Genomic DNA, 27,570 nt, shown 5'->3' with positions numbered 1-27,570 from the left:
TTTTCTTGATGTGACTTTGTCTTTGGGCTTTGCGGGAAAAAAACATTAAACTGCTGTTGTGACCGTACAAAACATCCATCATCCATACACTGCTTAATCCTCATTAGGGGCTGGACTTAGGGTGAAGGCGGGACACCCTGGACAGGTCACCAGTCTGTGACAAGGCTACAAGCACACTTGCATTCACACCTACAGACAATTTAGACTTACCAATTACCCTCAGCATGTTTTGGGGCTGTGGGAGGAGGCTAGAGAAGCCGGTGAAAACCCACGCATGCACAGGGAGAACATGCAAACTCCATGCAGAAAGATCCTATGAAGGTGGGGATGTAAATCAGGGATCTTTTGCAAGGCGAAAGTGCTAACCATCGACTCACTATTCAGCCCCTCACAAAACATGTTTTTATTAGATTAGTTCAGATTCATCTTTATTGTCATTGTGATATATTTCAGTACAAGTACTAAGACAGTGAAAAACAGTTTAGCATCCCACCAGAATTGCAACAGGAGGAGTAAAAGTGCAAAAGCTTTAAGAATGCGCTGATATACACAGAATGATAAACGGTACATTTAAGTATGTATGACATAAATACCCAAGTTGTTTAAGTCACGTGTATAGGATATGCTGTATGGGCATCTACAATATGAGACAGTATAAACACGCTACATATATACATACAATAGATACTATAAGTATGCTAGATGAATAACAATTTAAAAATGAGGATAAGTGACAGTGGAAACAGTATAAACAGTAAGACTTCAAAATTCATGCTCAAATTTAGCACGTGTAATACAGGGTGTCCTTAAAGTCTGGATACGGGAAATCTCATTAACTTCAATTTTGCTTCCACAGATTAAATATGTTCATGTGAATCTTGCAAAGCGCATCATCCTTTTGCATCACAAATGATGGAAATCATATTGAAGATGTTGTTAATAATTCTATTGAATAAAGTGTTTAAAACTTCATTTCTTGAAAACATGTATTTTTGCCCATGTGTTCAGACTTTAGGGACACCCTGTATATATGATAGTTAATCAAATATATATTTAATATAATAGCCATAGTTAATCTGTGGAAGCAATACAAACTTATAGTTAATAAGTTTTCCTATGTGTCCAGACTTTAGGGAATACAATGAGGTTAAGTTTGGACAGATCTTGATGTAAATTCTGTGACTGGTTGAAGGAGATGCACAACCACTGGGTGAGAATTCTAATCTTCTGTACTTTTGCCACTGTTGTCTGTCACATATGTTTTGTTGTTTGTTTTTTGTGAGATTTGCAAAATACTGATAATTATTATTTGATAGTCCTACCTCTTTTAGATTTTATGGAAAAGATAAAAACACAGCAAATAAAATAATGGAGTTTTTACAACACTGATCTGGCATCTTACAACAGATGTTTCGCAACACATTTGACTGTTAATGCAGTGAACTGTTTTCCTGTACGTAAAGGAGAAAGATGTTTGGATTTCATCAGCCTGTGCAAAGAACAAGTGGCAAGTTTTAAATTAGAAAGACAAACTCACATTTATGTTATTATCAGTGTAACAGTAAACTAGGTGTGGCATTTATTAAAGGTCACTGAACGTGAAGGAGGACGATTTCACTGCACAATTTCATTTAAAGCGGACATGTGGCTTAATCAGACTTTACCTGGAAATGTCGTCATTTGAGTTACGCCCACTATCTGGACGTGGACCAATTGGATGGAGCCAGAAGTCGTTTCCGAGCGTCACTCACTTCACGTGGACCAATCACCGCGCAGTGCGTGGACTGGTGGGCAGGTTCTGAGGTGGAGGTGGGGGTGGGCGGGGTCACCGCTAGTTGTTGCTAGAAGAAAGCTGAGGTTAATTACCGGAGGCGATGGGTACCTTTCACAATAAGAGCACATAACTTCCCCTTAGTACAATCAAACACTGTTCCTTACTGATTTATCATGTTCACTCACACGGAGATCTTCATGACAGACAGAAGACAGGTGTCCATTACTTCCCTGACTAATGTTTCAGTATCTGTTGGACAGCTATAAGATAACATAACATCCCCAGTGAGCAAGGCAATCACATTTATTGTTTATTTATTGCTTTTGATCAATAAATTTATTATAAAGTTACTGAAATCATTAATCACATGTGTTCTTTAAATGGATTTTTGTGTGTGTCCTATGATTAATAAACGACCCAGTCGGTAAGTTGCCAGTATGGTCTTCTACAATGCATTTTTCTGCTGAAGGCTACTCGGAAGCAGTTTGTTTGTTTGCCGGTAGTTTGACAACAGGATTTCTTTCAGAAGCGGCGTCAGTGGATCCAATGAGGTGACGCCGCGTTCCGGGCCCAACTGCTCAGAGCAAGCCGGTGATAAGGGAAATAAAACTAGCAAGTGTGACAACAAAGAAGCTCCGAATCAAGGCAGCAACGGGGAAACTAACCCCAGAACCCGCCCGGAACCGCACGACCTGTTGGGAGCCTCTGAAGACTTTCATTAGTGCCGCCTAAAGAAAGGTAAATCCTGCAACAGCCATGTCCATCATGCGTTCGTATCGGTGGTTGTCACACAGTGAGCCGGCTAACAGTAGCTGTTAACTTATGTCAGAGCTGTTTGTTCCAGCATTACATGGCTAGCTTTTTATTTGGAAAGGACAACAGATGTTCCTCATTGTCCAGATGTGTTTAATTTCTACTGGTTCCTGGTCCTGTGCTGTAATTAATGTGTGGAACTGAGCTGTGTAACACACAACCAGTACTTTCCAGTGATGCCCAGATGCAAGAAGACTAATGCTTTAAAACATTAATTAAAGTAATGAAGGTCTGCTTTGTGATACACTCTGTGTAGATTTTGGGTTTTTAACTGAAGCATATATGTTAATTTTAGCCCACACAGTCCTCAGAGGGCAGTCTGGCTCATGGTTGATAATAGAGAGTTTTAGCCAACCAACATAGGAGCTTGACAACAGTATTATTGCCACGTGGTTGGAAGATACCTGTACCTATGTGGGTGGAATCAGGTGCATTAACGCCCCTTATATCTTTGAGCAAAGGCCATGACATTGCCTGGCAGTGGAAACGTCAGGTCATAAGAAACTGGACATTTGTGTTACAGTGTTACAGCCTGAGAAGAAACTGAGGTGTTAAAGCAGCTGGAGCAGCCTTGTCTTATCACCACCTTTAGTTCTCCCGAAAGGAACAAAATAAGGGCCACATGCATCAGTACAGGCCAGGTGGATGGACAAAGATGAGCAGGATCCTATTTGCAACCTAAAGTTTTGACATACTGGATAGAGTTCTGTTGAATCCCTGTGTTGCCTTTTTTTTTTTTTTTTAACACAAATGTTTTGTTTGTTCATCTTTGCAGCTCATCATGGGGGACAGGAAACTGGTGCTGGTTGCCCTCTCTTGCCTTGTTCTGGTATTGTTGCCTTCTCACACAGGTAAAATGATCCTTCAACATGCACAAGCATTTTTTTTAATGATGGATTGTCTGTTGAACCGAAAACCGCATCGCTGATTAATATTATAGCTGCGCTCTGCCGCAGATGGTGTTGCCTGTCTGCCTTTCCAAATTTATGTAACACTTTGCTCCGTGTCTGCAGTAAGTGTAGCTGTCATGTCCGTTGACCTGGGAAGCGAGTGGATGAAAATGGCAATAGTGAAACCTGGTGTGCCAATGGAGATTGTTCTCAACAAGTGAGTATGAGCTTTAGTCCTCATTGCGAAAGAGTGAGTATACACACCTGTGGAGTCTGTGATGGTGGAGAAAGATGGTTGATATTCAGTTAGTTTGCATTTTTAGATAGTTTGCATGGGCCAGATTTACTCTCGCTCCTACAGCGGCCTTTCCCCTCAGTCCTCCCTTATCCTCCTTTCTATCCATCCTGTGCACTTACTGTGTTGTATCTACTGTCAGATGTATGCTACCAGTCAAAGGTTTGGACACACCTGTGATTGTTTGTCTCTATATCACCATCTTGACCTCATTTAATGTTTTTATTTCATTATTTTATACATTGTAGATTAATACTGAAGACATCAAAACTATAAAAGAATACATATGGAATTACAACGTATGCAAAAAAGTATTGCTCTTCAGTATTCATCTAGAATGCAGAAAATGATGCAAATAAATAAAATGTATTGAATGAGAAAATGTCCAAACGTTTGACTGGTAGTGTACGTCGCTTTGGAAAAAGGCCTCTGCTAAATGAAACTGTAGACTTGTACAAAACTGTATTTTATTACAGCCATTGCCTTTACCTTTAACTGAGAGCGATGCCCTCACAAAGATTTCTGTTACTTTAAAAGCATGCTAAGTTACTAGACATCAGTCAGAGAACCTACCATTATGTTTGTTGTCTCTTTCTTTAGAGAATCAAGGAGAAAAACACCCACAGTTGTATGTCTTAAGGAGAATGAGAGACTTTTTGGAGACAGTGCACTAGGAGTGGTATGACTTCTTTTCAAATATCTTCCATCTATTTCACAGAATATTAACCTAGTAATGGGAATCTCTTTTACATTACAAATTGAAATAGCCTCAAATAATGTACATTGTTTTCCTCGTGCTGTTAATGATCACATCTTCTGTGCAACATTTCAGTCTGTGAAGAACCCCAAAACTGTCTATAGGCACCTCCAAAGTCTTCTGGGTAAAAAGCACGACAACCTGCAGGTGGAGCTCTACCAGAAACGTTTCCCTGAGCACCACTTGGAGGAGGACCGAGTCAGAGGCACATCTTACTTTAAAAACTCAGAGTGAGTCTCTTTATTTGCCTCCTGTTACTTATTCCATTGTTATATTGAAACCGACCGTGTCCATGTGACTTTATTCAACGTGATCACAAAATAATATCATACACAAACTACAATCAGTATTCCCCTTAACCTTAGAACAAAACAGCTATTTATTCATTCATGGCTCCTACATTTGTTGTATTTCACTTCTGAAACATTTTCATCACTGATGATGGAAGATTTTCATTCATAATATGACTGATGATACAGTACTGCTTCCTTAGAGATACTATATGAGCTGTCATGGAAGCATCAGTTCCAGAGTATCACCTGTAAAGTAGTTATAAATAAATTACAGGAAGAAACTTAGCACTGTTTTGGGTCTAACAGCTTTTTCTTCCGCCAGGGAAATGCAGCACACACCTGGGGAGCTGCTCGGGATGGTGCTCAATTATTCACGTGGTCTGGCTCAGGACTTTGCAGGTCGGTTTGCTCGAGGACGATACATTACTGTATGGCTTGTTTAAAGACATCTAGCGCATTACTTCCGCCCCTAACAGTGTCTTCAATTCACAGAACAACCAATCAAAGACGCAGTGATCACCGTCCCAGCCTTTTTCAACCAGGCGGAGCGCAGGGCAGTCCTGCAGGCTGCGCAGATGGCCGGTCTAAAGGTCCTTCAGCTCATCAACGACAACACAGCCGTGGCCTTGAACTACGGGGTCTTCAGGAGGAAAGATATCGACAGCACAGCCAAGGTGAATGTTTAACTTCGCTCACAAGCGCACGTGTTGAAGAATCAGCCGTGTGGTATTCTGTATTTATCTAAATGCCAACAAACCTTTAGCAAACAACCGATGACTGTGTGTGTAGTAACAGCCTGGTGCGTCTTATTCTTCTGGTGCCATGAAGCTTCATTTATTCAAAATGCACCAGTGATGTACTGGTTGACAGGTTCTTTATCACCATGAACTCCCACACAGCAGGTTTTTTTTTCTCAGTCCCACACACCATTCATCTGCCTGAAATGTTCTGCAGAGCACCAAATGTGGTTTAAGGCACCACTAAGAACAGTCCCTGACAAAACAAGAAGGTCTCCTAATGCTTGAGTACTGTTTGCTAAAAATGCAAATGTCCAACTGTTTGAGGAAGTTGCAGAGCCTTCAAAAACTAAAACTGTATTTGTGGGGTGATTTTAAAGATTTCTATCTTTAGTCAGAATCAGTGAGTGTGGAACTGAGACCCAGAGACAAAGTAGAGAAATCAGACAGCGTTGAGATGAGGTTCTGATACAAATATGAAGTATCACCAGCTTTATTCATAAGTACATCTCATTATCATTTACTTAGGAGGAATATTTGATATTGTTGAGACCTTTTATTGCAACTTTATTTTAGGTTATACAGCATTCACATGAATGTAGCCAAATTAAAACGAAAGCTAAGATGACTAAAGTGCTGAAAACCTGATCTTGTTCTCTTTCAGAATGTGATGTTTTACGACATGGGCTCAGGCAGCACTACTGCCACTATTGTCACCTATCAGACGGTCAAGTCGAAGGAGGCCGGCACCCAACCCCAGTTACAGATCCGAGGTGTCGGGTGAGTCCTTTGAGACGTTCAGTAAAAGTGCCATGTAGAGTGTTGCTTTTATCAGCGTGAATTCTGTCTGACATGATGGATTCTGTGATGAAATAAAAACAGACTTTGAATATCCATCCATTATCTGTACATCGCTTCATCCTCATTAGGGTCTAGGGGGGCTGGAGTCAATCCCAGCTGACTTAGGATGACGGTAAAGGACGCCCTGGACAGGTCACCAGTCTATCACAGGGCTGCGTATCCAGATAAACATTCACACTTACCAAGAATTTAGAGTTACCAATTAACCTCAGCATGTTTTTGGACTGTGGAAAGAAGCCGGAGAACCCACTCATGCACAGTGAGAACATGTAAACTCCATGCGGAAAGATCCCAGGAAGGCCGGGGATATTCTAGCTGCAAGGTGGCAGTGCTAACCACCGATCCACTGTGCAGCTCAATTTGTGAATGTTATTATTTTAAAATAAGACATGTACAATGAAACCAAAAAGATGCATTTAACTTATAAAATGAAAGCAATTAAAAAGCTTTTAGATATATTAAAGCGGTGGCCATTGTGATGAATAGTCTTGTAATATTTAATAATGTTTATAATGAACCGAGTTGTGATAGTTAATTGTTCATTCATGCAGTGTTGATAGCCTCATGTCATTCATTAATAGATCCTCAGCAGCAGGCAGAATTTCACATCTTTCCTTGTGAGGATAACGTAACGTTTGAAATGTACAACAGAATTTAACAGACCATTTTGGAACGACGGGCACAGATTGTAATGTCAGTTGTATTGAGTACATTTTTTAGCATGGGAGCTTCTTAACATTACGGACAAAAGCTGCAACCTCTGTCACGGTGCAGGTTCTGTGAGGCCGTCTCAGGTACTCATTAGACTCCACCTCATTAGTCTTTGTGACAGAGTGCAAGATTTCTTTGGGGGCCAAATGGACAAGCTGCATAGACGCCTGTCGTTTTTCCTTTTCTTTCTCTTCTACCGCTTTCTCTTTCTTCTTCTTCTTCCTTCTGCCACCGGAGTCTAATGCAGAAAAAAGAACTTTATGGCTTGGGCCGGTCTCCTGATTCTCTTTACCAAGTTTCATGTCTGCGCCTTGACTACTTGAAATCCACATAGGGATGAAGTTAAAGGTGTGTTCTACTGGATTCCTTGAAGCAAGCTGATACTAGGTTTTATTAATAAGTTAAATTTATTTTTGTTGTCAAAAGCGGGGCTGCGCAGTGGATGGGGGTTAGCACTTTTGCCTTGCAGCTAGAAGATCCCCAGTTTGTGTCCCGGCCTTCCGGGGATCTTTCTGCATGGAGTTTGCATGTTCTCCCTGTGTATGTGTGGGTTTTCTCTGGCTTCTTTCCACAGTCCAAAAACATGCTGAGGTTAATTGGTAACTCTAAATTGTCTATAGGTGTGATTGTTTGTCTCCATTTGTAGCCCTGTGATAGACTGGTGACCTGTCCAGGGTGTCTCCTACCTTCACCCTATGTCCTCTTTCATCTTGACCATCTTGACCGATTGTCTCTCAGCTGCAGATGATAGTTTGTGTTTTCTTCCTGAATGTGGGAGTGACACATTGGTACCATGCATATTTTCCTTGCAGATAATTTTCTGCACAGTTGATTTTAGGATCAGTAGCTGCTTTGAAATGGCTCTAAATGACTTTCCTGACTTGTTCCTTTCAGATCTTTGCCGAGCTCCTCAGACTTTTGCACTGTAGTGTTTGTAGATTGATTGTGTTCATTTTGTTGTTTTCTAGTCCACTGCTCCACTGCATCGTGTTGATCTGTTGGGTAATGAGCCCAGTGATTGGTTAAAATCTCAGGCTAAATTTTCTAAAGCTTCCAAACAGAGCCAGGAGGAGCTGCACAAGTAGTGTAGCTCCTCTCAGACACTTGAACTAAGAGCTGGAAGTTTAGTATGGAATTTTTGCTCAGTAAGGCCAGAATAATACTACTTTGCCCAGCTTTAAGGCATTAAAGATGCTGAATGTGGATGTTTGTATTTTTGCAGTTTCTGTAAATTAAAAAGAGAGTAAGCGGTTCCTACTTTTGATTGTTAGTAAGTTTAAAACCCGTGGATTTTTCACTCAGAATAAACTCCAGAACATCTAACAGACTAAGATGTTATTATTCCACCTATTACTCCACCTGTTATTACTCACCGGTGGAGTTATGTGTCAGAGTATGTTTGTGTCCGTCTGTCTGTTCACAACATCACTCATAAACAGACCAACGGATTTGGATGAAATTTTCAGGGAAGGTCCGAAATGACACAAAGTCCAACTGATTAGATTTCGGCAGTGATGTGGCCTATAATCTGGATCCACAGATTTGTTAAAGATTCCTGTATCATTGCGAGATAGCGGTAGGGCGTCACTGTAACTATGACGACAAGTGAACACTACGTCTGCCTGCTGATGATCACATTATTGTGATCCTATTACAAATTGACCACTGCTGACTTATCGGTACTTATCTGTCAGAAATCATACAAGAAACAATTGATCAAATTGTGGGGATGTTTCTGAGTCCCATCAATTCCCACCGCCCGCTCCATATTTAGGTCACACGATTCGGTATCCGTACAAAATATACACATGCATAACACACACCTGTGTTCAACGCAAGGTCATTTTGTTTGTGGGTACATGTATATTAAATGGTCACATTTTATGGTGCTGTGATTTCTGCCATGAATTTTTTTCAAGATTTGATTGCTCAGTCGAAATGATACAATGACTGAGCAGCCTTGGTGGAGTACTGCACTCTGAGTGCTTTTCTTGTTCTGTTCCTGCTCTAGGTTTGATCGTGGGCTGGGCGGCTTTGAGATGGACCTGCGACTCCGGGACCACCTGGCCAAGCTGTTCAATGAACAGAAGAAGAGCAAAAAAGATGTGAGGGAGAACCACCGGGCTATGGCCAAGCTCCTCAAAGAGGCTCAGAGGCTCAAGACTGTACTCAGTGCCAATGTGGACTTCATGGCCCAAGTGAGTCCAGAAACACTTCAACCTTCAGTTTGTCTTTCTAGTTTTGTATCTCACTGTAGTATTGTGACTCAGAGCTAACTGCGCTGTGAAAAACCATTTGCAACATCTGGAAAATCTGTTTTCATCTTACATTTTTGTTTGTTTTTCAGGTGGAAGGTTTGATGGATGACATCGACTTCAAAGCTAAGGTGACCAGGGCTGAGTTTGAACACCTGTGTGCTGATCTTTTTGAAAGAGTGCCTCGTCCAGTGCAGGATGCCTTGACTGTAGCTGAAATGAAGCTGGTCAGTATTCTCACTCCACCTCTCTACATGTATTATGAAGTGCAGCTTGGTTGTCCTGTGCATGTGGGGAGACTTATGATTCCTATGGGGAGATTTGGTGTTCGATCGCTGATGACACTGAATACAGAAAAGCTCAGCGGAAGAGGATGTCCTATCAACAACAGACTATGGACACCTATATACCTGATCTGGTCATCCTGTAGTCCTCCACTTATTGAATTTACTAAAGTCGGTACTTACACCGATCAGGCATAACATTATGACCACCTGCCTAATATTGTGCCGTCACAATTTGGCTCTTGTCAAACTCAATCAACTCTTTACTCTTGGCCGTTTTTCCTGCTTCTAACACATCAACCTTTAGGATAAAATGTTCACTTGCTGCCTAATAGATCCAACCCACTAACAGGTGCCATGTTTCTCACTTCACTTGTCAGAATGTTTTGCTTGATCGATGTACAGACTATTTACAAGTTTATGTAAACTTTTGCTCACACTTGTATAGACAATGTTAGCATGGAGCAAAATGCGAAACACATGACTTTCTAGCAAACTAAGAGTTTGTGGCGGAAATAAGCTGTTTGATCTCCTCTGTTGATCAGTGTCATACTGTATCTTTTGACACAAATGCATCGATCAACTGAATACAGCTAGTCTAGCATTTGATGAGGGTATTTTGGGCAACATCATTCTCATTTTTAAGCAATAAGTAGTGAATTTAAATCAGTGCGTGTTTTGGTTACTGCTGTGAGTGTAAGCTTTTCTATTTCTGCCAACAGGATGAAATTGAGCAGGTGATTTTAGTCGGTGGCTCCACACGTGTCCCCAAGGTCCAGGAAGTGCTGCTCAAAGCTGTGGGGAAGTAAGTCTTTACCACAAGGACATGCCACTAAATTTGACTGCTTTCACTTTCACAAGTGCAAACTGTAATCACATTTATCTTAACCTAAACTTTAGTTCTGTGTCGTTTTGTTGTCAACTTAATGACATGAAACAGTGCGGTGGTAATCAAGTGTCTTTTCCTGTGCAGAGAGGAGCTGGGCAAGAACATCAATGCAGATGAGGCAGCAGCCATGGGCGCCGTGTACCAGGCTGCTGCCCTCAGCAAGGCCTTCAAAGTCAAACCTTTCCTGGTCCGAGATGCAGCCGTCTTCCCAATTCAGGTCAGCACATAGTCACTGCCTCATACTGCTGGAGATGGCTTTAGTTAATAAGAACCTTGCAAAAATGATTGGTATATGGACTACATTTAACCTTTTCTGGTTAAACTGGTTGTCATCTGTCTTTAAATAGCGCTGAGCAACAGAGGTGGTGATGTGTCTTAAAGACTAGATCAGAATTCAGTAATAGATTGAAATCATTTTTCTCTTACATTTCTGTGAACAGTCTCTGAGTGCAACTGTAATCTGTTCCAGTCCACGTGAACGCTATCCGTGATATTTGATTCTGTCAGGTGGAGTTCACCCGGGAGGTGGAGGAGGAGGGGATCAAAAGCCTGAAACACAACAAACGAATCCTGTTCCAGAGGATGGCTCCGTATCCCCAGCGCAAGGTCATTACATTCAATCGCTATAGTGACGACTTCGCGTTCGACATCAACTACGGCGACCTCAGCTTCCTGAGTCAGGAGGACCTCAGGTTGGCCTTAGCACCTTCTGTTTATGGGAGCTAATGAAAGGGTGTTTGCACAGAATTGAGTTAGAACCAAAGAAAAGTGAATTTTTATTTGACCACTATTATTTTTTTCTGGTTGAAAATAACATTGATAAATTTCAACTATTTCTGTGTTTGTTTTTTTCTGTTTTATGAGAAATTCCATGTCTGAAATCAGAAATAACCTTTCTCTGTAATCATCAGTGGCTAAACATTTTGCCACCACCGCAATCAAATAATTTCTAGAATCGCTAACGAGCTTTTAAGTCGTCTCCATTGGGATTTTGGACTACACCATGTACAATTTTGGTCTTTGCAGCATAGATGTGATTATTATGAGTTGTATTCCATGATTTAAGTGTAAACTGTGTCTCTGCCCTTCCTGATTGTGCGCTGCAGTGTATTCGGCTCTCAAAACCTGACCACAGTCAAGCTGTCTGGAGTGGGCAGCAGCTTTCAGAAGCACTCGGATGCCGAGTCCAAAGGAATCAAAGCCCATTTCAACATGGATGAGAGTGGAGTGCTCCTGCTGGATCGGGTCAGTTACACTACAATGTGTTTTGGTTTAATCAGGGAGCTGTCACATAATCACATCAGTGTCCGGCATTCAAAAGGAAAAGTCTTATTAAAAAAACGTCTGCCATGCATCTCTGATAAACACTAAAGCCTGTGGCTAGCACTTATCATCTGTATAACCAGGGCCATTTACCACAGCTGTAAAATGAAAAACCCTAAATCTGGATAATGGGAACAATACGTTTTTGTTGAAAGAACACAGTCAGTTCTGTCATGTGTCAGACATTTTGGGTTAGACTTTGATTTTCTTAGGTGCCACAATGGTCAGTTGAGGTTATTGAACTCAAAGTCAAAGTTATGATTGACTTGAATAATCTCAGAATTAAAACGTTTTTATTTTATAGCAATAAGTCCTTTTAAATTTCTTCTGTTGTAATTTTCATTCACAGGTGGAGTCTGTCTTTGAAACCATTGTGGAGGAGAAAGAAGAAGAATCAACTTTAACTAGTAAGCTTTGCAAACACAGCCACAAAATCAGACTCAACCCATTTTCAACACAAGCAGTCAAAATACTTGGACAATGTTCAGCAATTATTGAATATTGCTAACTGTAATTGAAACCCTAATGTGTGTAAGTCGATATAAAAAGACACATGGTTCTAACAGTAACCTAAGTTTATCAATTTGGGATGATCTGTACATGTATTTGTGCAAATCTTACTGTGTGTGTTGTCTACAGCAGCTTTATTCTGGATGAAAAGTTGTACAATGTCATTAGATAGTCGTTCGCTGTGTGTAGTTTGATCTGAAATCTGCTACACTAAAACCATGCACACCTTGAACCACATCAGACTGGTAAATTCTGGCTGTTTTTGTCAGAGATTTATTGATTTTGAGTGTTTTTTTTGGTTCTGTTTTTTTTTTTTCATTCATCCACACTGACAATATTCCATCTGCCTTTAATGCTCTCTTGGTCTCAGAGAACTGAACTGAAGAACGGATTAGAATGTATTGGTCGCTGGGTCCTCACAAAATCATCCATATTTTGAGAATATTGACATTAATTATGACACTGACAGGATAAAATATTTTGTTTAACATGTTCAAGAGATTACAAGTCGACTTCATTGTGACAAAGTCAGAAGGGAAATTGTCACCATAATTTAAATGTGGTTTGATTTTGGACTGATGAAGCTACTTAGTGCCACTTTTAAACTGAGGTGGTTCTGTAGATCTTCTGTACTGTTGAGCTCAAGAATCTGAATATTAGAATTAGTAGGTTCTTTACAGCAACATACATATTGGAAGATTTTTCTGCTGTCATGGATGGAACTTTGTGTTCTCTGAGAATCGTCTTTATTTGCCCAGCATGTGAACACACAAAGAATTTGACTACGTTTGGTTCTTTCATTGAACTTAAACATTTTTTAAAACTGTACTACATAAAGTAGATTATCAGTCTGGGCACACCAGGATGGAAACTGCAACTTTGCTGATTGGTGGAAGCATCAGGCAGTAATTGTAGTTTATCCAAAACTTCACACTACTCCTCTTTTATTCGCTGTGTTTTACAAGATACAATTAAAATATATATATATATATATATATATGAGATATTCTATAAGGAAGGTTGTTTGCTGTTTAGTTACAGCTTTTAGAATAATTCATAGAGGTAAAGATTTGAAAGTTTGCATGTTTAACTGTCGACTTATCGAGTAAAATCTGTGTTATGCCATATGTGAATCATCATTAATTAACTGAGACAACAATTTGCTGTCTTTCAGAGCTTGGTAACACAATTTCCACTTTGTTTGGAGGAGGATCCTCAGAACCTGCCCCAAATGTAACTGAACCTGTCCAGGTAAATGCACCTCTATCAGCAGTCCCAAATCAGGTCTTAAGACTGGGATTTGTATGAATTCTACATTTGACACTTCTGATAAATATCTGGACCTCCATGACATACGTGGTTTGTAGCAATTGTACAGCTAACTGATCAAACTGAAGTGTTGGGTACACCTCCCTGGAATGAGACTGTAGCTCACTGTCTTTTTATTTGCTGTGTCCAGGATGAAGAGGAAGTACCTCCAGAGTCTGGAAAGGATAACAAGAATGAGGATGGCAATGATGAGGCACAGAAGGAAGAGGCTCCCAAAGAGAAGCAGGAGGATTTGGAGAAAAGTGCAGGTGAAGAGAAAAGCCAGGAGAAAACAGAGGAGGCAGGCAGCAAGAATGAAGCCAAGGTAAGCTCTGCCACAGGTAATCCCGGAGCAGTGAATTCAAAATCAGATGCAGCAAATGTATCTGCAGAGTGGTTCCAAAATTTGTGTAGCCTTTGATGAAAATGTAGGCGCTTGAAACTTGGCGCTGACAGTCGCCACATCTCTGCTTGTGAAGGAGGAGAAGGACGAAGAGAAGTCTGGAAACACAGAGGTGGAGAAGGATGCAGAGAAGAAGGCGAAACCTCAGAAAAAGAGCAAGATCTCTGAAGACATAACAGTGGAACTTGTAATCAATGACATCCTCGATCCCACCACTGAAGACCTCACTGCCTCTAAAAAGAAGTAAAGCAGCATTTTTTTTTTCTTTCTCGCTCTTTCATTGTTTGGTTCTCGATGTTGTCAGCTAAAATGAGTCTTTCTACATTTGCAGGCTGCAGGATTTGACAGACAGAGATCTGGCCAAACAGGAACGGGAAAAAACACTGAACAGTCTGGAAGCTTTCATTTTCGAGACGCAGGTAAGCAAATAGCTGTGGCAGAGGAGGGCGCATAGAAAAAGTGTTGTAATCCCTCCACAGTTCACCTCATATTAAAGCTGAAAGTCTGTTTTTAAGGTACATTGTGATTGTTGATTTCAAATCCATTGTGGTGATGTACAGAGCAGAAGTGCTGAAAATTGCACCGATGTCCAAATATTTATGGACTTGAATGTATTATTATTACACTGGAAAAAATGACACTCTTAAAACAAGAGAAAAAACTTATTTCAAGCAACTTTTACCTTGAAATAAGGGGAAAAATCTGCCAATAGAACAAATGAAAAATGGCTTGGTCAGATTTCTTGGAATAAGATATGGTCTTTAGAATATTGAGATCTTAAAATTAGCTGGGTAAATTTATTTCAGCTGTATTTTACCAGGATTGCCAAGCTTAGGTGTCTTAAAATAAGTCATATGCTAAAAAAAAAAGTAGTTTTTTGCTCAGAAATAGATTTTTGCTTTCATGTAACCTCCTAATTTGAGATGTTTTAAACCTCCTGCTGTCTTCATTCACGGACAGCAAAAAATATTGTTTCCTCGTCTGAAAAAAAAATCAACAAAAAATTTCCCTAAATTTTTGAAAATTAGCAAAACCTTCAGGAGGAAAATTCCAATAATCCCTTAAAAGCTTCCCTTAAAGGTTTTATTTAAAAAAAAAAAAAACCAAATTTGGCAAAAAAAAAAATAAAATCTTGTAGGTATTTTTCAAAAAAAAATCTTCCAAAAAAATATCTAAAGTGATTACATATATATCAGTAGAATTTATATTTTCTTTAAGAACATTCACAAAAAATCGACAACAAGCATTCCACCAAAAAAGTGTTCAACAATTTGCCAAAAATGTTGAAAATGTGAACATCAGAAGTTTCACTGTGAAAATATATGTTTTCCCCCACATTTTCAAACTTTAAAACGGGTCGATTTGACCCGCAGGACGACACGAGGGTTAAACTTATTTTGAATTTTCTTGTAAAATTCAACTCAAACCAAGATAATTTCAAGATTGTTTGACTTCACAAGATATTTAAGATGCATTGTCTTAAAACAAGTCCCTCCATCTGCTGAAATGTCACTTGTTAAGTGAATTTATCTTAAATCAAGTGGGATGAGACATTTTCGCTAAAAATAAGACAAATAGACTTGGCAAGATTTTGAGTTTTTGCAGTGTAATAATAATGATGAACTAGAAAAGCACTCAGAGAGCACAGTACTCCTCCAAGGCTGCTGGCCAGTCGTTATATGATTTCTGACGGTGGAAATCTTTACAGAAATCGTGGATCCACACTAAAAGTCGCATCACTGCCAGAATCTAATCAGTTGGTCAATGGTACAGACAAACCAATGGCGATCATCACATACCTCTGACGGGTTCCTTGGTGGAGTAATAGTACTAATAGTTAATGAGAAAAAAGTGATAAGACGCCATATAACCTATGCCTCTTCTAAAAACACTGTGCATGTGTTGTTTCTCCAGGACAAACTCTACCAGGAGGATTACCAGCTGGTGGTGACCGAGGAGGAGAAGGAGCAGATCTCATCCAAACTGAGGGAGGCGTCTGAGTGGATGGACGAGGACGGCTACGCTGCCACCACCAAGCAGCTAAGAGAGAAGCTGTCTCAGCTGAAGAGCCTGTGCAAGGACATGTTTTTCAGGGTAGAGGAGCGACGCAAGTGGCCAGACCGTCTCGCTGCCCTGGACAGCTTGCTCAACACCTCCAGCTTCTTCTTGAGGTGAATGCTCAAGACTTAAGGCATGAGGAAAATGGAAATGTGAGGAGTTTGTGGTGCCCCAATAATTTTACGTTGACCGACCTTCTGTTTTTTTTTTGTTTTTTTTCCAAAGGAGTGCCAGACTGATTCCAGAGGATGACCAGATCTTTACTGAAGTTGAGCTAAATATGTTAGAGAAAGTCATCAATGAAACAACGGTAGGTAGTGAAATCATTTGGATTTTCTTGGTTCTTAGTACTGCTGTGGAAACTGTTTATTTACTGAATTCTACATTTTCCATCCTGTAACTCTACACCAGCTGCTTTTAACTCCTTCTCTGCTGGTAAATGCTTTACATCTCTGAAACCTCATGCATCCCAGCTTTCTGTTATGTCATTTTGTCATCTACAAGCTAAAGTTTAGAAAACCCTGATGACCCCTTCTGCCCTGAGCTCTCGTAGGAGGCGGTCGCATTTTTCCTCTCTCCGTCTCTATCTCTGTTCTTCTCCCCACACCCTCAAGGTTTCTGCTTGCTGCACTTTTGTCTCGTTGGTCTGACTTGGAGCGATCTCTTGGCACTGGACCTTCGAAACACCGATCATGGAATTGATTAGCTCGTCTCTCAACGCAATTGACAAGATTGTCGCCACAAAGAGCACAGGCCTAAGGGAGCCTACCTGCCCGGATGGGAGTTTCGCCTCTGGTTACGTGATCGATGCCTGGGGGAAGTGGAAGGGGATCATGTGCCTGGCACCCCTATCTGTGGAAGATGTTTATATATTCGGATTTGTGATGACAGGCCTGCTGATAATTGGCTTGTTCACGGGCCTGAGCTTCTGAAAAATTAGGATGACCGCAGATAAAAACAACGTCCAAACTCTGCTGGTCTTCGCAAATGATCGGATCAAGGCTGCTGGTGACCGGAATGATGAACTCAAACGTAAGATGGACAATTTGCTTGGTGTGACTGTTGATTTGAGTCGCAAAGTGGATGCCATCAAGTTGATGATCGCCACAGCTGAGGTCTAAAAAGTTGAGAGCAGCTAGGGGGAAGATGAAATTGCTCCTGTCCCCCGCCTAAACAAGAAGGATACTGATTACATTCTGGGGCCCCTGGAACAATAACAAACTCCTCTGGAAGCTTCATGGCCAAGAGATAGCTCTTCTAACCACCCCCCACCTCCCCAAGGACACCTGTTGACTTTTGGACCGGTCCAACCGAGGACGTCTCCATAGCAACCTGCTGTGTTATCGCGCTTCCACTAAGCGACTAACTGACTAACTGTGCTGAGCTTCCTGTCCCATTACCCCCCATCCTTATCCCAACTAACCTTGTCTCTTGTCATGCTTTGCCTGTTGCGGGTTTGTTTTTTCAGGTTCTTTCTCAAATTTAATTTCCCAACACTGGAGGTTTCATTTGGTATAACGAACCTTTTTTTTTTTTTCATTTTACCCTCTGCTATCCCTAGGCACAACAGTCTGAGCTGCCATTGGCAGGGCAGCTCGAATGAAATTTCATTGTATATGAAAGTTTGCAATGACAAATAAAGTAATCTGTGACATTACTGACACATAATCAGGGATACTTTCTCTGATTATATCTTCCAGATCTACAAAATACATTTTAGAGCTGTGTTCAGACAGGCTGAATATTTCTTCTTGGTTCAGTTAAACTGAGCTCCATGTGTGAAACTGTCTCTGTGTGCTTTAGATCTGGAAAAATGAGACGGTAGCGGACCAAGAGAAACGCTCTCCACAGGAGCGGCCAGTCCTGCTGTCCAAAGACATCGAGTCCAAGCTGGCTCTGTTGGATCGAGAGGTTAACTACTTGCTCAATAAGGCCAAATTTGCCAAGCCCAAGTCTAAACCCAAAGCCAAGAACGGCACAAGCACTAATAAAAGCAATAAGACCAACGACACATCTGAAGAAAACGTCATCCCTCCGACAGAGGAGAGCACAGACACAAAGAGTGGTGGGTCTATAAGTTAAAAAAAAAAAAAAGAAACGCAGTGGTTGTCATTTTTCCTACTACCCGTCAGTAAGAATTAGATCTACAATTAAATAACTTAATTTATTTTATTTTATTTAAAACGCAGAAAGCCCAGAAGAGGTCCAGCCTGGCGATGCTCCTCCCACCGAGGAGAGCACTGTACATGCAGATTCAGACAGCCAATCACAGCCCACGGAAGAAGTGACAACTCCAGGTCGGTCAGCCATACCTGTTGCTGATAATGCTGGAGAACTTTAGGGACACACACTGATCAGCCACAGCATTAAAACCATCTGCCCAATATTTGTCCATATTCTCCTCATGTTGCAAGCCCATTTCTGAGCATCTGGCCCCACACACAAGGACCTGTGGGAGTGTCCTGTGGTGTCTACAAATGGGAAGCAGATGACCCTCGTCCTGTGGTTTGGGTTAAGGGTCCTCTATGGATCGGGTTTGATCCTCTGCATTCCCACAGATGCTGAGATTGAGATCTTGGGGTTCTTTTTTGAGTTCCTCGGGCTGTTCAGGAGCAGCTTTTGTGTGGCAGGATGCTAGGAGAGGCTACTGCTGTCCAGGAGTGCTGTTTCCATGCGGAGTGTGTGCGGTCTGTTTAGGTGGATGTCAGTGTCACGCCCACATGAATGCCAGGGCCCAAGGTTTACCAGCAGAACATTGCATTCTAATGAAGATGATCGACTTCCCTTGTCTGTGGTTTTAATGTTGTGGCTAATGGGTGAAAAAAACTGCAGGCTCAGAAATCACCGCATTGACACACAGTCTCAGCACAGATAGAACATTATGTGACTGCTGGACTGTTTCTTTGGATTGCATTACCTGGTTAGTCATTCTGTTATTTCATCCTGTAACAGTAGAAGTTTCTGGCTCAGTATGACAGTCCCACAGTTGCAAAAAAAAAAAAAGCATGTGAACCTTTTTGGATTTCTGAATTAACTGTTCATAAAATGTGCTCTGATCTTCATCTAAGTCACAACAATAGACAAACACAGTCTGCTTCAACTATTACCGCATGAAAAATTATTCCCACCAGACATTTCAAGAATATTGCTGAACTGAAACAGTTTTGTAAAGAGGGATGGTCCAGAATTCCTCCTGACCATTGTGCAGGTCTGATCTGCAACTACAGGAAATGTTTGGCTGAGGTTATCGCTGCCAAAGGAGGGCCAACCAGTTACTAAACCCAAAGGTTCATAGACTTTTTCCAGCCTGCACTGTGAACGTTTACATGTTGTACTCGGTAAAAACATCATTTTTGGTGTGGTATTAGCTTAAGCAGACTGTGTTTGTCTGTTGTTGAGTTAGATGAAGATCAAAACACATTTTATGACCAATTTATGCAGAAATCCAAAGGGTTCACATTGCTTTTAAGCTTCAAAGCTGAAGAAGTTGCGTTTGTTTTTATATTTGTTCAATAGTACCAATTACTATGTGATTCATTTCAATAAAATGGTGTTTTACATTGTTATAGCATTTAAATGAGCATCTGTTTTGCATTTCACAAATTGCTACATAATTTAGCCTTAGCAATTAACTTAAAGTGGAAGACAGCAGTTATTAAAATGAATAATCTGGCCTACATTTAGAAAGGATTGATTGTAACGCCTCGAGAATGACCACATAAGTATTAATCTCAACTAGAGCTGGTGAGATGACAGACCTTTCTTTTTCAAACGTCACACTGACTCAGTCTCGGCTAACAGGCTTCACCATAGCAACAGCCTTTTGTGTGTGCCTTATTAAATCAGTAAACATGCGCTTGAGGAGCTCAGCCCTGCATCCACAGACTGGAAAGGTGGCGTGGTCACTGCAGAGCTTGTGCTTTTCTGTACTGATGAACTGAGTTGATGTAATCCCATACACTCAGTATTCACGTTTCCTTCTCTTCACTCGTTTCCAGGACCAACAGAGAAGGCCCCACCTGAAAACCACATAGAAGATGAATTATAACAGCTGGAACTGAAAAAAAAAATCACTATATTTATTGACAGTGTATAAATGTTCAAGTTCCCTCTCGCGCTGTGTTTTTTCTCCATTTGTTTTCTCTGTTTTATCGTTATTGCCCCTGCTTTGTTGAACTGCTGGAAGCTGATTGGATGCGGACTGGAAACGACTCGTCTCGGCCCCCTCCCTCCCCATTTTTTTTTTCCTCCTGCAGTTTATATCTTTTGCTTTTCATGGATTCGATAAGCAACGGACACCGAAACACCACAAAGAACCAGTTCAACAGAAATGAAGCCCCAGACTGCCATGATGGAGACGGTGTCCAAACAAAACGCTGGCATCCGACATCATGGTCTCATCACAGAGGAAGGTGAAAACATTTGAAATAACGATGGACAGCTGACAAAAGCAGTCCTACTCTGGTTTGTCATTTCATCTCCTGGTGTGTTGTTGTCAGGGTTAGCGTAGGTCTGAGTAAGTGCACTATGTACTGGATACAGCTCACAGGATTCTCAGTGGATAGGGTGGTGGTGTTTTATTGTTGTTTTTGTTCGACGCCAACCTGCAATTTATTTGGCTGCATAAATCATGAGTACGTTTGCAGTAATGCTACAGAATGGAATCAAATGTCTTATGGCACATTCAGTATGTTCAAAAACACATGTTTTGAATGGAAAGCATTGCTAATATGGTGAGTCATAATATTAATTATGAATTTTTCCTTTTTACCCGGGATTGGGCCAGATGGTCAAGGGGAAATCATGTTCCACTTATTGACGAGGATTTTAGGGGCAGCAATTCACAAGTCGGTGACAAAATTTCCTATCATCCAGGTGAATTTGGAGAGCAATGGCCAGTGTTATGCATGATTCAGAGACGCTGCATATCACATAACGTGCAGATCCTTAAGCGATAAAACCCTTACATTTCCATTTTTCAGTTTGCTTTGCTTGGCGAAGCTTTATTCCTCCATCACCGTTTTAGAGTTTTTTTTAAAGAACACAATCGGACCTGATAGAAGGTGGTGCAGAAAAACAGGTGCATGCCGGGGTCCACCGAGTAGCTCCTGTCTGTGCACGATGAGAACAAATTATTAAACTGGACCACCGAATAGTGTTGATCTGGCATTTTAGGAGCCTCCACACATCTGCTGCCCGTCGTTCTGATGTAGCTGGTTTCTGAACGAGTTTTTCTACCGATGCTAATATGTACATTGAGGAGTACTTGAATGTGTTTGACAGCAGACAAACTCCATGACTTCAGAGTCTCAAAAGCTGCTAGAAGAGGTGGTGTATTAATATTGTTTTTTTTCTTTCTTTTTTTTTTTTTTTAACCCCGACACGTTCTGTGGTACAGGTTCTTGCTTTGTGTTCGCAGCACTCTGGATTATTTGAATAACTGAAGAAAACACCCGGTCAGGCATGAGAGATGCAAACAATGTTGTATTTCTAAACTGTTAATAAAGAATCTTTTTTTTGTTTTTAATTTCACTGTCATTTTGTTGATGCTTTTTGAGCTTACTTTGTGGTTGTTGAAGTTGTCAATGCAGGGCCCTGACTGGGAGCCAGCACACCTGTTGAAGTGTCCTTGGGCAAGATGCTGCTCTGGCACAGGCCTAAACATCCATCCATTATCTATACACCGCTTAATCTTCATTAGGGTTGCAGATTTTTTCCCTATCCTAGCTGACTTAGGATGAAGGCAGGGGACACCCGGGACAGGTCACCAGTCTATCACAGGGACACGTATAGAGACAAACAATCACACTCACACCTACGGACAATTTAGAGTTATCGGTTAACCTCAGCATGTTTTTGGACTGTGGGAGGAAGCCACACATGCACAGGAAGAACATGCAAAATCCATGCAGAAAGATCCCGTGAATGCAGGGATGCGAACCGTGGATATTCTAACAGCAAGACACCAGCGCTAACCACCAAGCCCTTGTGCAGCCTCAGGGGTAAACAAAAGGTAAAATGACCCTATTAGTCAGTCGGTTCAATGTAAAAACAACTGACATAATCAATTTCTTGTGGGCTTTTACATTTTTTCGGACCTGTCCTTTTATGCCTTAAACAAGGGAAAATATCTGACTGTGAATAGAACATAATAGAATATCCTTTATTACTCCCACAAAGGGAAATTTGCAACATCACAGCAAGAAAATGCAATAAAGTAAAGAGGTGAGGCATACATACACGCCAGGTACACACTTCTTGTCAGTAGCTTTAGACCAGTAATGATACAATGACTGAGCAGCCTCGGTGGAGTACAGTGCTCGGAGTGATTTTCTTGCTTTTTCTTGTGTTTTATAAGCTAATATTTTGAAATTTTTAGCATTCATCTGAAAGATGGTTATTCTAAATGCAGAGCTGCCAACTTATGACCAGACCTTAGAGTGAGATTTGGTTTGTGTGGGATGCTGATGGGGGGTCTGGGGGCCGTCCCCCAGAAAATTTTGAAAATTATTGAACTCCAGCAACCACTTTGTAACATTTTTCTTGGAGGATTTTAATGCACACACTAAACAGCTTCAAGTTGACCACATCAGCCAACTAAACAATAAAAAGTGCTGAAGCAAAAACAAAACATATCTTCATAACTTAAATTATCCATTCACTGAACAGAATTACAATGGGACACTAAACTCTCTATTAAATGTCAAAACGATCCATGTGACTCTAAAAACTCAACAGCTTTACAAACTCTAAGATTAAACTCTCCACAAGGATCCAAAAGAAGTTGGACTTCTACATGAGCGCTTTGATTATTCTTCATCTACTTCCTGAAAAGTTTGGTCAATAAAAAGACAAAAACTAATATTTTCAGCTTAACTAAAGACAGACTTTGTGATTTTTCTGCTCACATGTTGTGTTGTTGTAAACTTACTCTTTCAAGTAAATAGCCTCCTAACCCTCTGGAAACCAGTATTTGTCCTGTTTTTGTGTCGCTCCTCGGTGACCATAAACAGTCGGGTCGTAATGTTTTTTGAGCAACACACCATACTATGACGTTTTTACAATGATGGTTCTACTATGGAACCAGTTTGACATGTTCAGGCGTTCTTTGTGTGAAAACTCAGAGATTTCAGGTATCAGAAGGTGGTTTTCAACTTTCTTTGTTAACTTTCTGCTTCGACTTCAAACTAAGTTTACTTCACTAAGCCAGCCCTCTGGACTTCCAGTAAGCTGTGTTCCTATTGGCTGTCCAGGTGGCTGCTTGGTGTTATCAGGAACACCTGAGTAGCTCAGTGTCTTCCTGCTTTATGGCTGCAGTCAAACATTTCCTCTGCTTCTCTTCACTGAACTGGGTTTGGCTTCAAAGCTTTAGTTTGTTCTTTAGGCATTGGCTTGCAGCTTCCAGCAGTAAAATCCTCTTTAATGTGTTTCTTGGTGTGTTTTAGGGCTTTGTACTGGATAGTTGTCTTGGTAAATGTGGTTCTTTAGCCACAGTTAGCACATGGTGCTAACATATGCAGTGATTAGTGGATTTGGTGCAGCTGAGTTGTGTCTTTATCTTGGCTGCAGTGAGTCTTTAGAGGTTTCTGGTCAGACATATTCTGTATTCTTGTTTGTGAACCAACATTGGTTGTCCAGAAGGTAGGAGTTCCTGTCCTGATTCTCTGTTTAAAGAGGTTCTCTGGTAGGCTGCAGGAGACTTTAGCATTTGGGTTGTGCTAGCTTGGTTTTTGTACGGTTTCATTTGGATGACTATCTTGAGGCCCCTCCATGTGGTTTAGTGAGGTTTTCTGTAACAGTTCTACAAAGCAACCTACAGCAGAAGAGACTTTGAGAGGTTTTAGGAAGTTCTGGAGACCAGACTTTAGAGCAGCACAAACATTTGTCAGCAGTTTAAGCAGGAGAAGGTGAGCTTCAGAGTAGAAATGAGAAGGAAACCTTCTTGACCCGTGTGGTGAGGTCCTGTACCAAGAGTTTGAGCAGATTGTGAAGAGTCGACTCATTAAAGGAGAAAACGGGAGATATTGTTGGTTCTTCTGTCGCTCTGCAGTTTCCTTAGACTGAGTATGTAGTTTCTATTTTAAATGATTTACCATGTGAGCCCAAGAACACTTCCCTTCATCCCCTGGACACAACAGGTATTATTACCATATTAATTTTTTTCATGTCTTCGAGTTTTAATCATAGTTTTTTTCTTTGTTTTAATTTTGTCGTTTGTGTGAAAGGTGCTAACAATTAAAGTTGTATTGATAAACTGAATAACTAACTCATGATTTTGACAACAGAAGTATTTTATTGCAATTTAAGGGTTTGGTTCATTTTTAAGGTTGACATTAAAATCTTGACAAACAAAAGATTAAAGAAATAAACTACATTTGTTCAGGATTTCTAAAAAACCCACAAGGTAAATGTCTTTATTTTTTTTTAAAGAAAAACTGTTTTTTCAATGAAGATAAATTCATCAGAAATGCAGTCTAGACATTGTTAATGTGGTAAATGACTATTGTAGCTGGAAACGGTTGATTTTTTTTTTTTTTTAATGGAATATCTACATAGGAGTACAGGGGCCCATGTCCAGCAACCATCACTCCTGTGTTCTAATGCTACATTGTTTCAGTTAATAATGCTAATTGATGAATTAAAAAATCCTTGTGCAATTATGTTAGCACATGAATGAAAGTTAGTTATCATGGCAAACATGAAATTGTCTGGGTGACCCCAAACTTTTGAACGGTAGTGTATGTACAGGTTGATTCTGTTGTCAGACAATTTCAAATAATATTCATTGGGCTTTTGACAAGATCATACTGATTGTTCTTTTACTTGTACTGAATAGTGCTTCATGTCAGCTTGAAAAGGTGTTGTTTGTAGATTGCTCACCAACTCACTTGGTCATAAGAAAAATCAAGAATTTACAAAATATATACTGCTGTCTAAGAGCTACCAGACAGCAGATCTGAACCCAAAGAACCATTAATTATCTGGTAAGCTGATGCCGTCCACACTGAAGACATTACATAACCAAAAGGTCCACGCCTGCTGAACTGTTTCAGACATATTTACATGGAACACGTACATCTCAAAAATCCATGGTATGAGTTCTGCCCCACTTAAGTGCTTTTTTTTCCCCCCTTTATTCACACCTTTACCACCCCTCACTTCGGCTAGAGGTTATGACCATTTGTTAGGTAATTAGGTCTCCTGCACACCATCTCAGACTTGGACAGAAAGGCACACCCTGCCAAACAAAACCTCTGACAGCTCACCTGAACAATGAAGCCCCTCAGATCCCCTCCAGGAACCCTGAGACCTGATCCCAGCAGTGGAGTGGATGTGTGCATACCCTGACCATAGCACGACTGTCCTTTTCCCCATTCATGAGCCATAAGTGTATCTTAGTGGGTTATTGCATCTGACATCTACCTCTTCTTAATCCTGGGTGTTGACACTTGAGGGAGGGGAGGGGGGAGGGATACAGATTGTAATCTGGCAATCCAGCAGTGCCATAAGAGTACACCAGCCCTGATATCTAGTGAATTACTGAATGAGTCAGACTGTTTTCATTGTTGTAGTAACTAGATCAGCACAAAATCACAAAGATGCTGTTCTTCCTTTTTTATTGCTAATCAATTAATGTTAATTAATCAATGGGTAAGAGCAGGATTGATTGACTTACTTGAGTTAATAACCAGCTTTGTAAGACTGCATATCTCTACTGCAGCTGTTATTGAAGCCAGATAAAGTAAAGATACCCTGGGTATGCTTAACCTGTTTTGTAGAACTGGTTCCAGGACTTAGATAACCCTGGAACACACTTTGCACCACAAATCCACCAGTAGAGCCAACAGAAATACAGCTTGATATCAAATCAAGTCCCAAGGTGAACACAGTTTAGTGAAGTCATTTCAATTTGAACTCTTGGTTTTCAGGACTACAATAATGATTCACTTCTTACTTGGGTATATCCCGCTCAGATCGGGCTCCCCCATGGTACCGTCAGCTGAACGCACAACCTTCTCCACAGGAGGTTGTGTTTGAGATAGCAGATCATCACTTGTAGAAGCACAGACAATCAACCAGTCAGTTATTTTGGAAAATGGCATCACACTTTGTAGAAGACTGAAGTTTGGTGAGCAGGTAATGATGTCTGTGAGGAGGGCAGGTTGGGTTCATCTAAATCTTTTTCTCTCTGTTCATCAGAGAGAAAAAGATTTAGATGAGAGATGTAGATCATGATGTAGATCATCAGCAGAATGAATTGCATTCTTGCTTGCTTTTTGTTGTGTGATGACAGCAAGAAATTTCATCTCCACATGAAAGAGAAGTAATCACATAACTCTGAAGCCTTGTCCACAGGTACACAGGTTGCTTTTTTTTTCTTTAAAAAAAAAAAAACCCCAGTGCTTTTTCATTGTTTTGGCCCTGTGGAAAACCCCTTCCAGGGGGAAGATATTCAAATACTCTCATTGCATTACTGATATATCTAGACAGGGAAAACAGATCTTCTCCTTTGTCAGTTCATACAGCCTCGATTCCTTTCCTCAACCGCTCTTCTTGAGTGTAATCCTATCCCCAGAGATGCACGGGAGGAGGCTAAGATACTCAGCAGTTAAGGAAACAGATCTTACAAAATGAGACCTCTTTGCCTCAAAACAGTGGCTTCAAAGTAGTGTTAACTAAATATGTGTTTCAAATTCATAAGGTCTGTACCTTACTATGTTAAGTGCTGTGAGATGATAGCCACTAATGTTCAAAAGTTCTCTGGGCTATCTGGTTGATCCTGCCAGTAGAATGTTTGTCTCAAAAATTAAGCCATGCAAGTCTAAATACACATGGCCGGTACAGTGAAACATCCCACTTGTGGATCTTAAACTGCACAAGCCATCAAATCCAGAGAGCCCAAACTTTTGAACGGTAGTGTACATGTGGGCATGTTGGAGTAATTTGACATAACAGCTTTCATCTATTTTACTACAAAAATGTTATAGATGAGAAAAACAGGACATCCTTTAGCTCAAAAAAAGTGTCCAAAACTGTGAATAAAGTCCAAATCTGTATACTTTAAAAATAGTGATTTATTCTTTTACAACAGTTGACCATAAAATTGCAGTTTTCGCTGTATTTAAATCAGCAAAAAACAGTTTTTTAAAGTAATATTTATAGTAATTTATTTAAAAGAAGAATTCTGCATATTGAAGACCAAAGAAAGGGTAAATAATTTTTTGTAACTGTTATTTTGTATTTTTTTCCTCCTTGGTTTGATAAATTATGTCCATTTTGGAGCTCACCTGATAAGAACTGATCCTGCACAGCTTCAGGCATCACATTACATTTTTCCAGCTGGTTCACTGGTTAAATAAAAAACATCTCCATCACCAGACTGTGGGCAGAAACAAAACTAGACATTGG

General features: G+C 40.5%; 1 protein-coding gene across 1 annotated transcript; it reads left to right on the top strand.

Moving 5' to 3' along the window:
* The first annotated feature begins 2,307 nt into the window (after positions 1 to 2,307).
* Positions 2,308 to 21,688, top strand: hyou1 (hypoxia up-regulated 1). Its single transcript, XM_051937289.1, has 24 exons — positions 2,308 to 2,512; positions 3,363 to 3,438; positions 3,601 to 3,694; positions 4,373 to 4,451; positions 4,605 to 4,759; positions 5,145 to 5,221; positions 5,315 to 5,496; positions 6,224 to 6,339; positions 9,143 to 9,329; positions 9,479 to 9,613; positions 10,393 to 10,475; positions 10,644 to 10,776; positions 11,067 to 11,251; positions 11,666 to 11,804; positions 12,232 to 12,289; positions 13,567 to 13,643; positions 13,852 to 14,025; positions 14,180 to 14,346; positions 14,435 to 14,522; positions 16,018 to 16,274; positions 16,387 to 16,471; positions 17,965 to 18,226; positions 18,351 to 18,458; positions 20,160 to 21,688. Exons 2-24 carry the CDS (start codon positions 3,369 to 3,371, stop codon positions 20,207 to 20,209), a joined length of 2,961 nt encoding a protein of 986 aa, XP_051793249.1. The 5' UTR covers positions 2,308 to 2,512; positions 3,363 to 3,368; the 3' UTR covers positions 20,210 to 21,688.
* The last annotated feature ends 5,882 nt before the right edge of the window (positions 21,689 to 27,570 follow it).

The sequence above is a fragment of the Acanthochromis polyacanthus genome, chromosome 17, assembly GCF_021347895.1.
Source record: "Acanthochromis polyacanthus isolate Apoly-LR-REF ecotype Palm Island chromosome 17, KAUST_Apoly_ChrSc, whole genome shotgun sequence".
Taxonomy (NCBI): domain Eukaryota; kingdom Metazoa; phylum Chordata; class Actinopteri; family Pomacentridae; genus Acanthochromis; species Acanthochromis polyacanthus.
Note: the sequence above shows the minus strand (reverse complement) of the source record. Positions and strands in the feature narration are given on the sequence as shown.

Coding starts and splice junctions, on each gene's coding strand:
- hyou1 (XM_051937289.1), top strand. CDS start 3,369: ATGGGGGACAGGAAACTGGTGCTGGTTGCCCTCTCTTGCCTTGTTCTG. Junction 6,340..9,142: donor TTACAGATCCGAGGTGTCGG/GTGAGTCCTTTG, acceptor TTCCTGCTCTAG/GTTTGATCGTGGGCTGGGCG. Junction 14,523..16,017: donor CTTTCATTTTCGAGACGCAG/GTAAGCAAATAG, acceptor TTGTTTCTCCAG/GACAAACTCTACCAGGAGGA.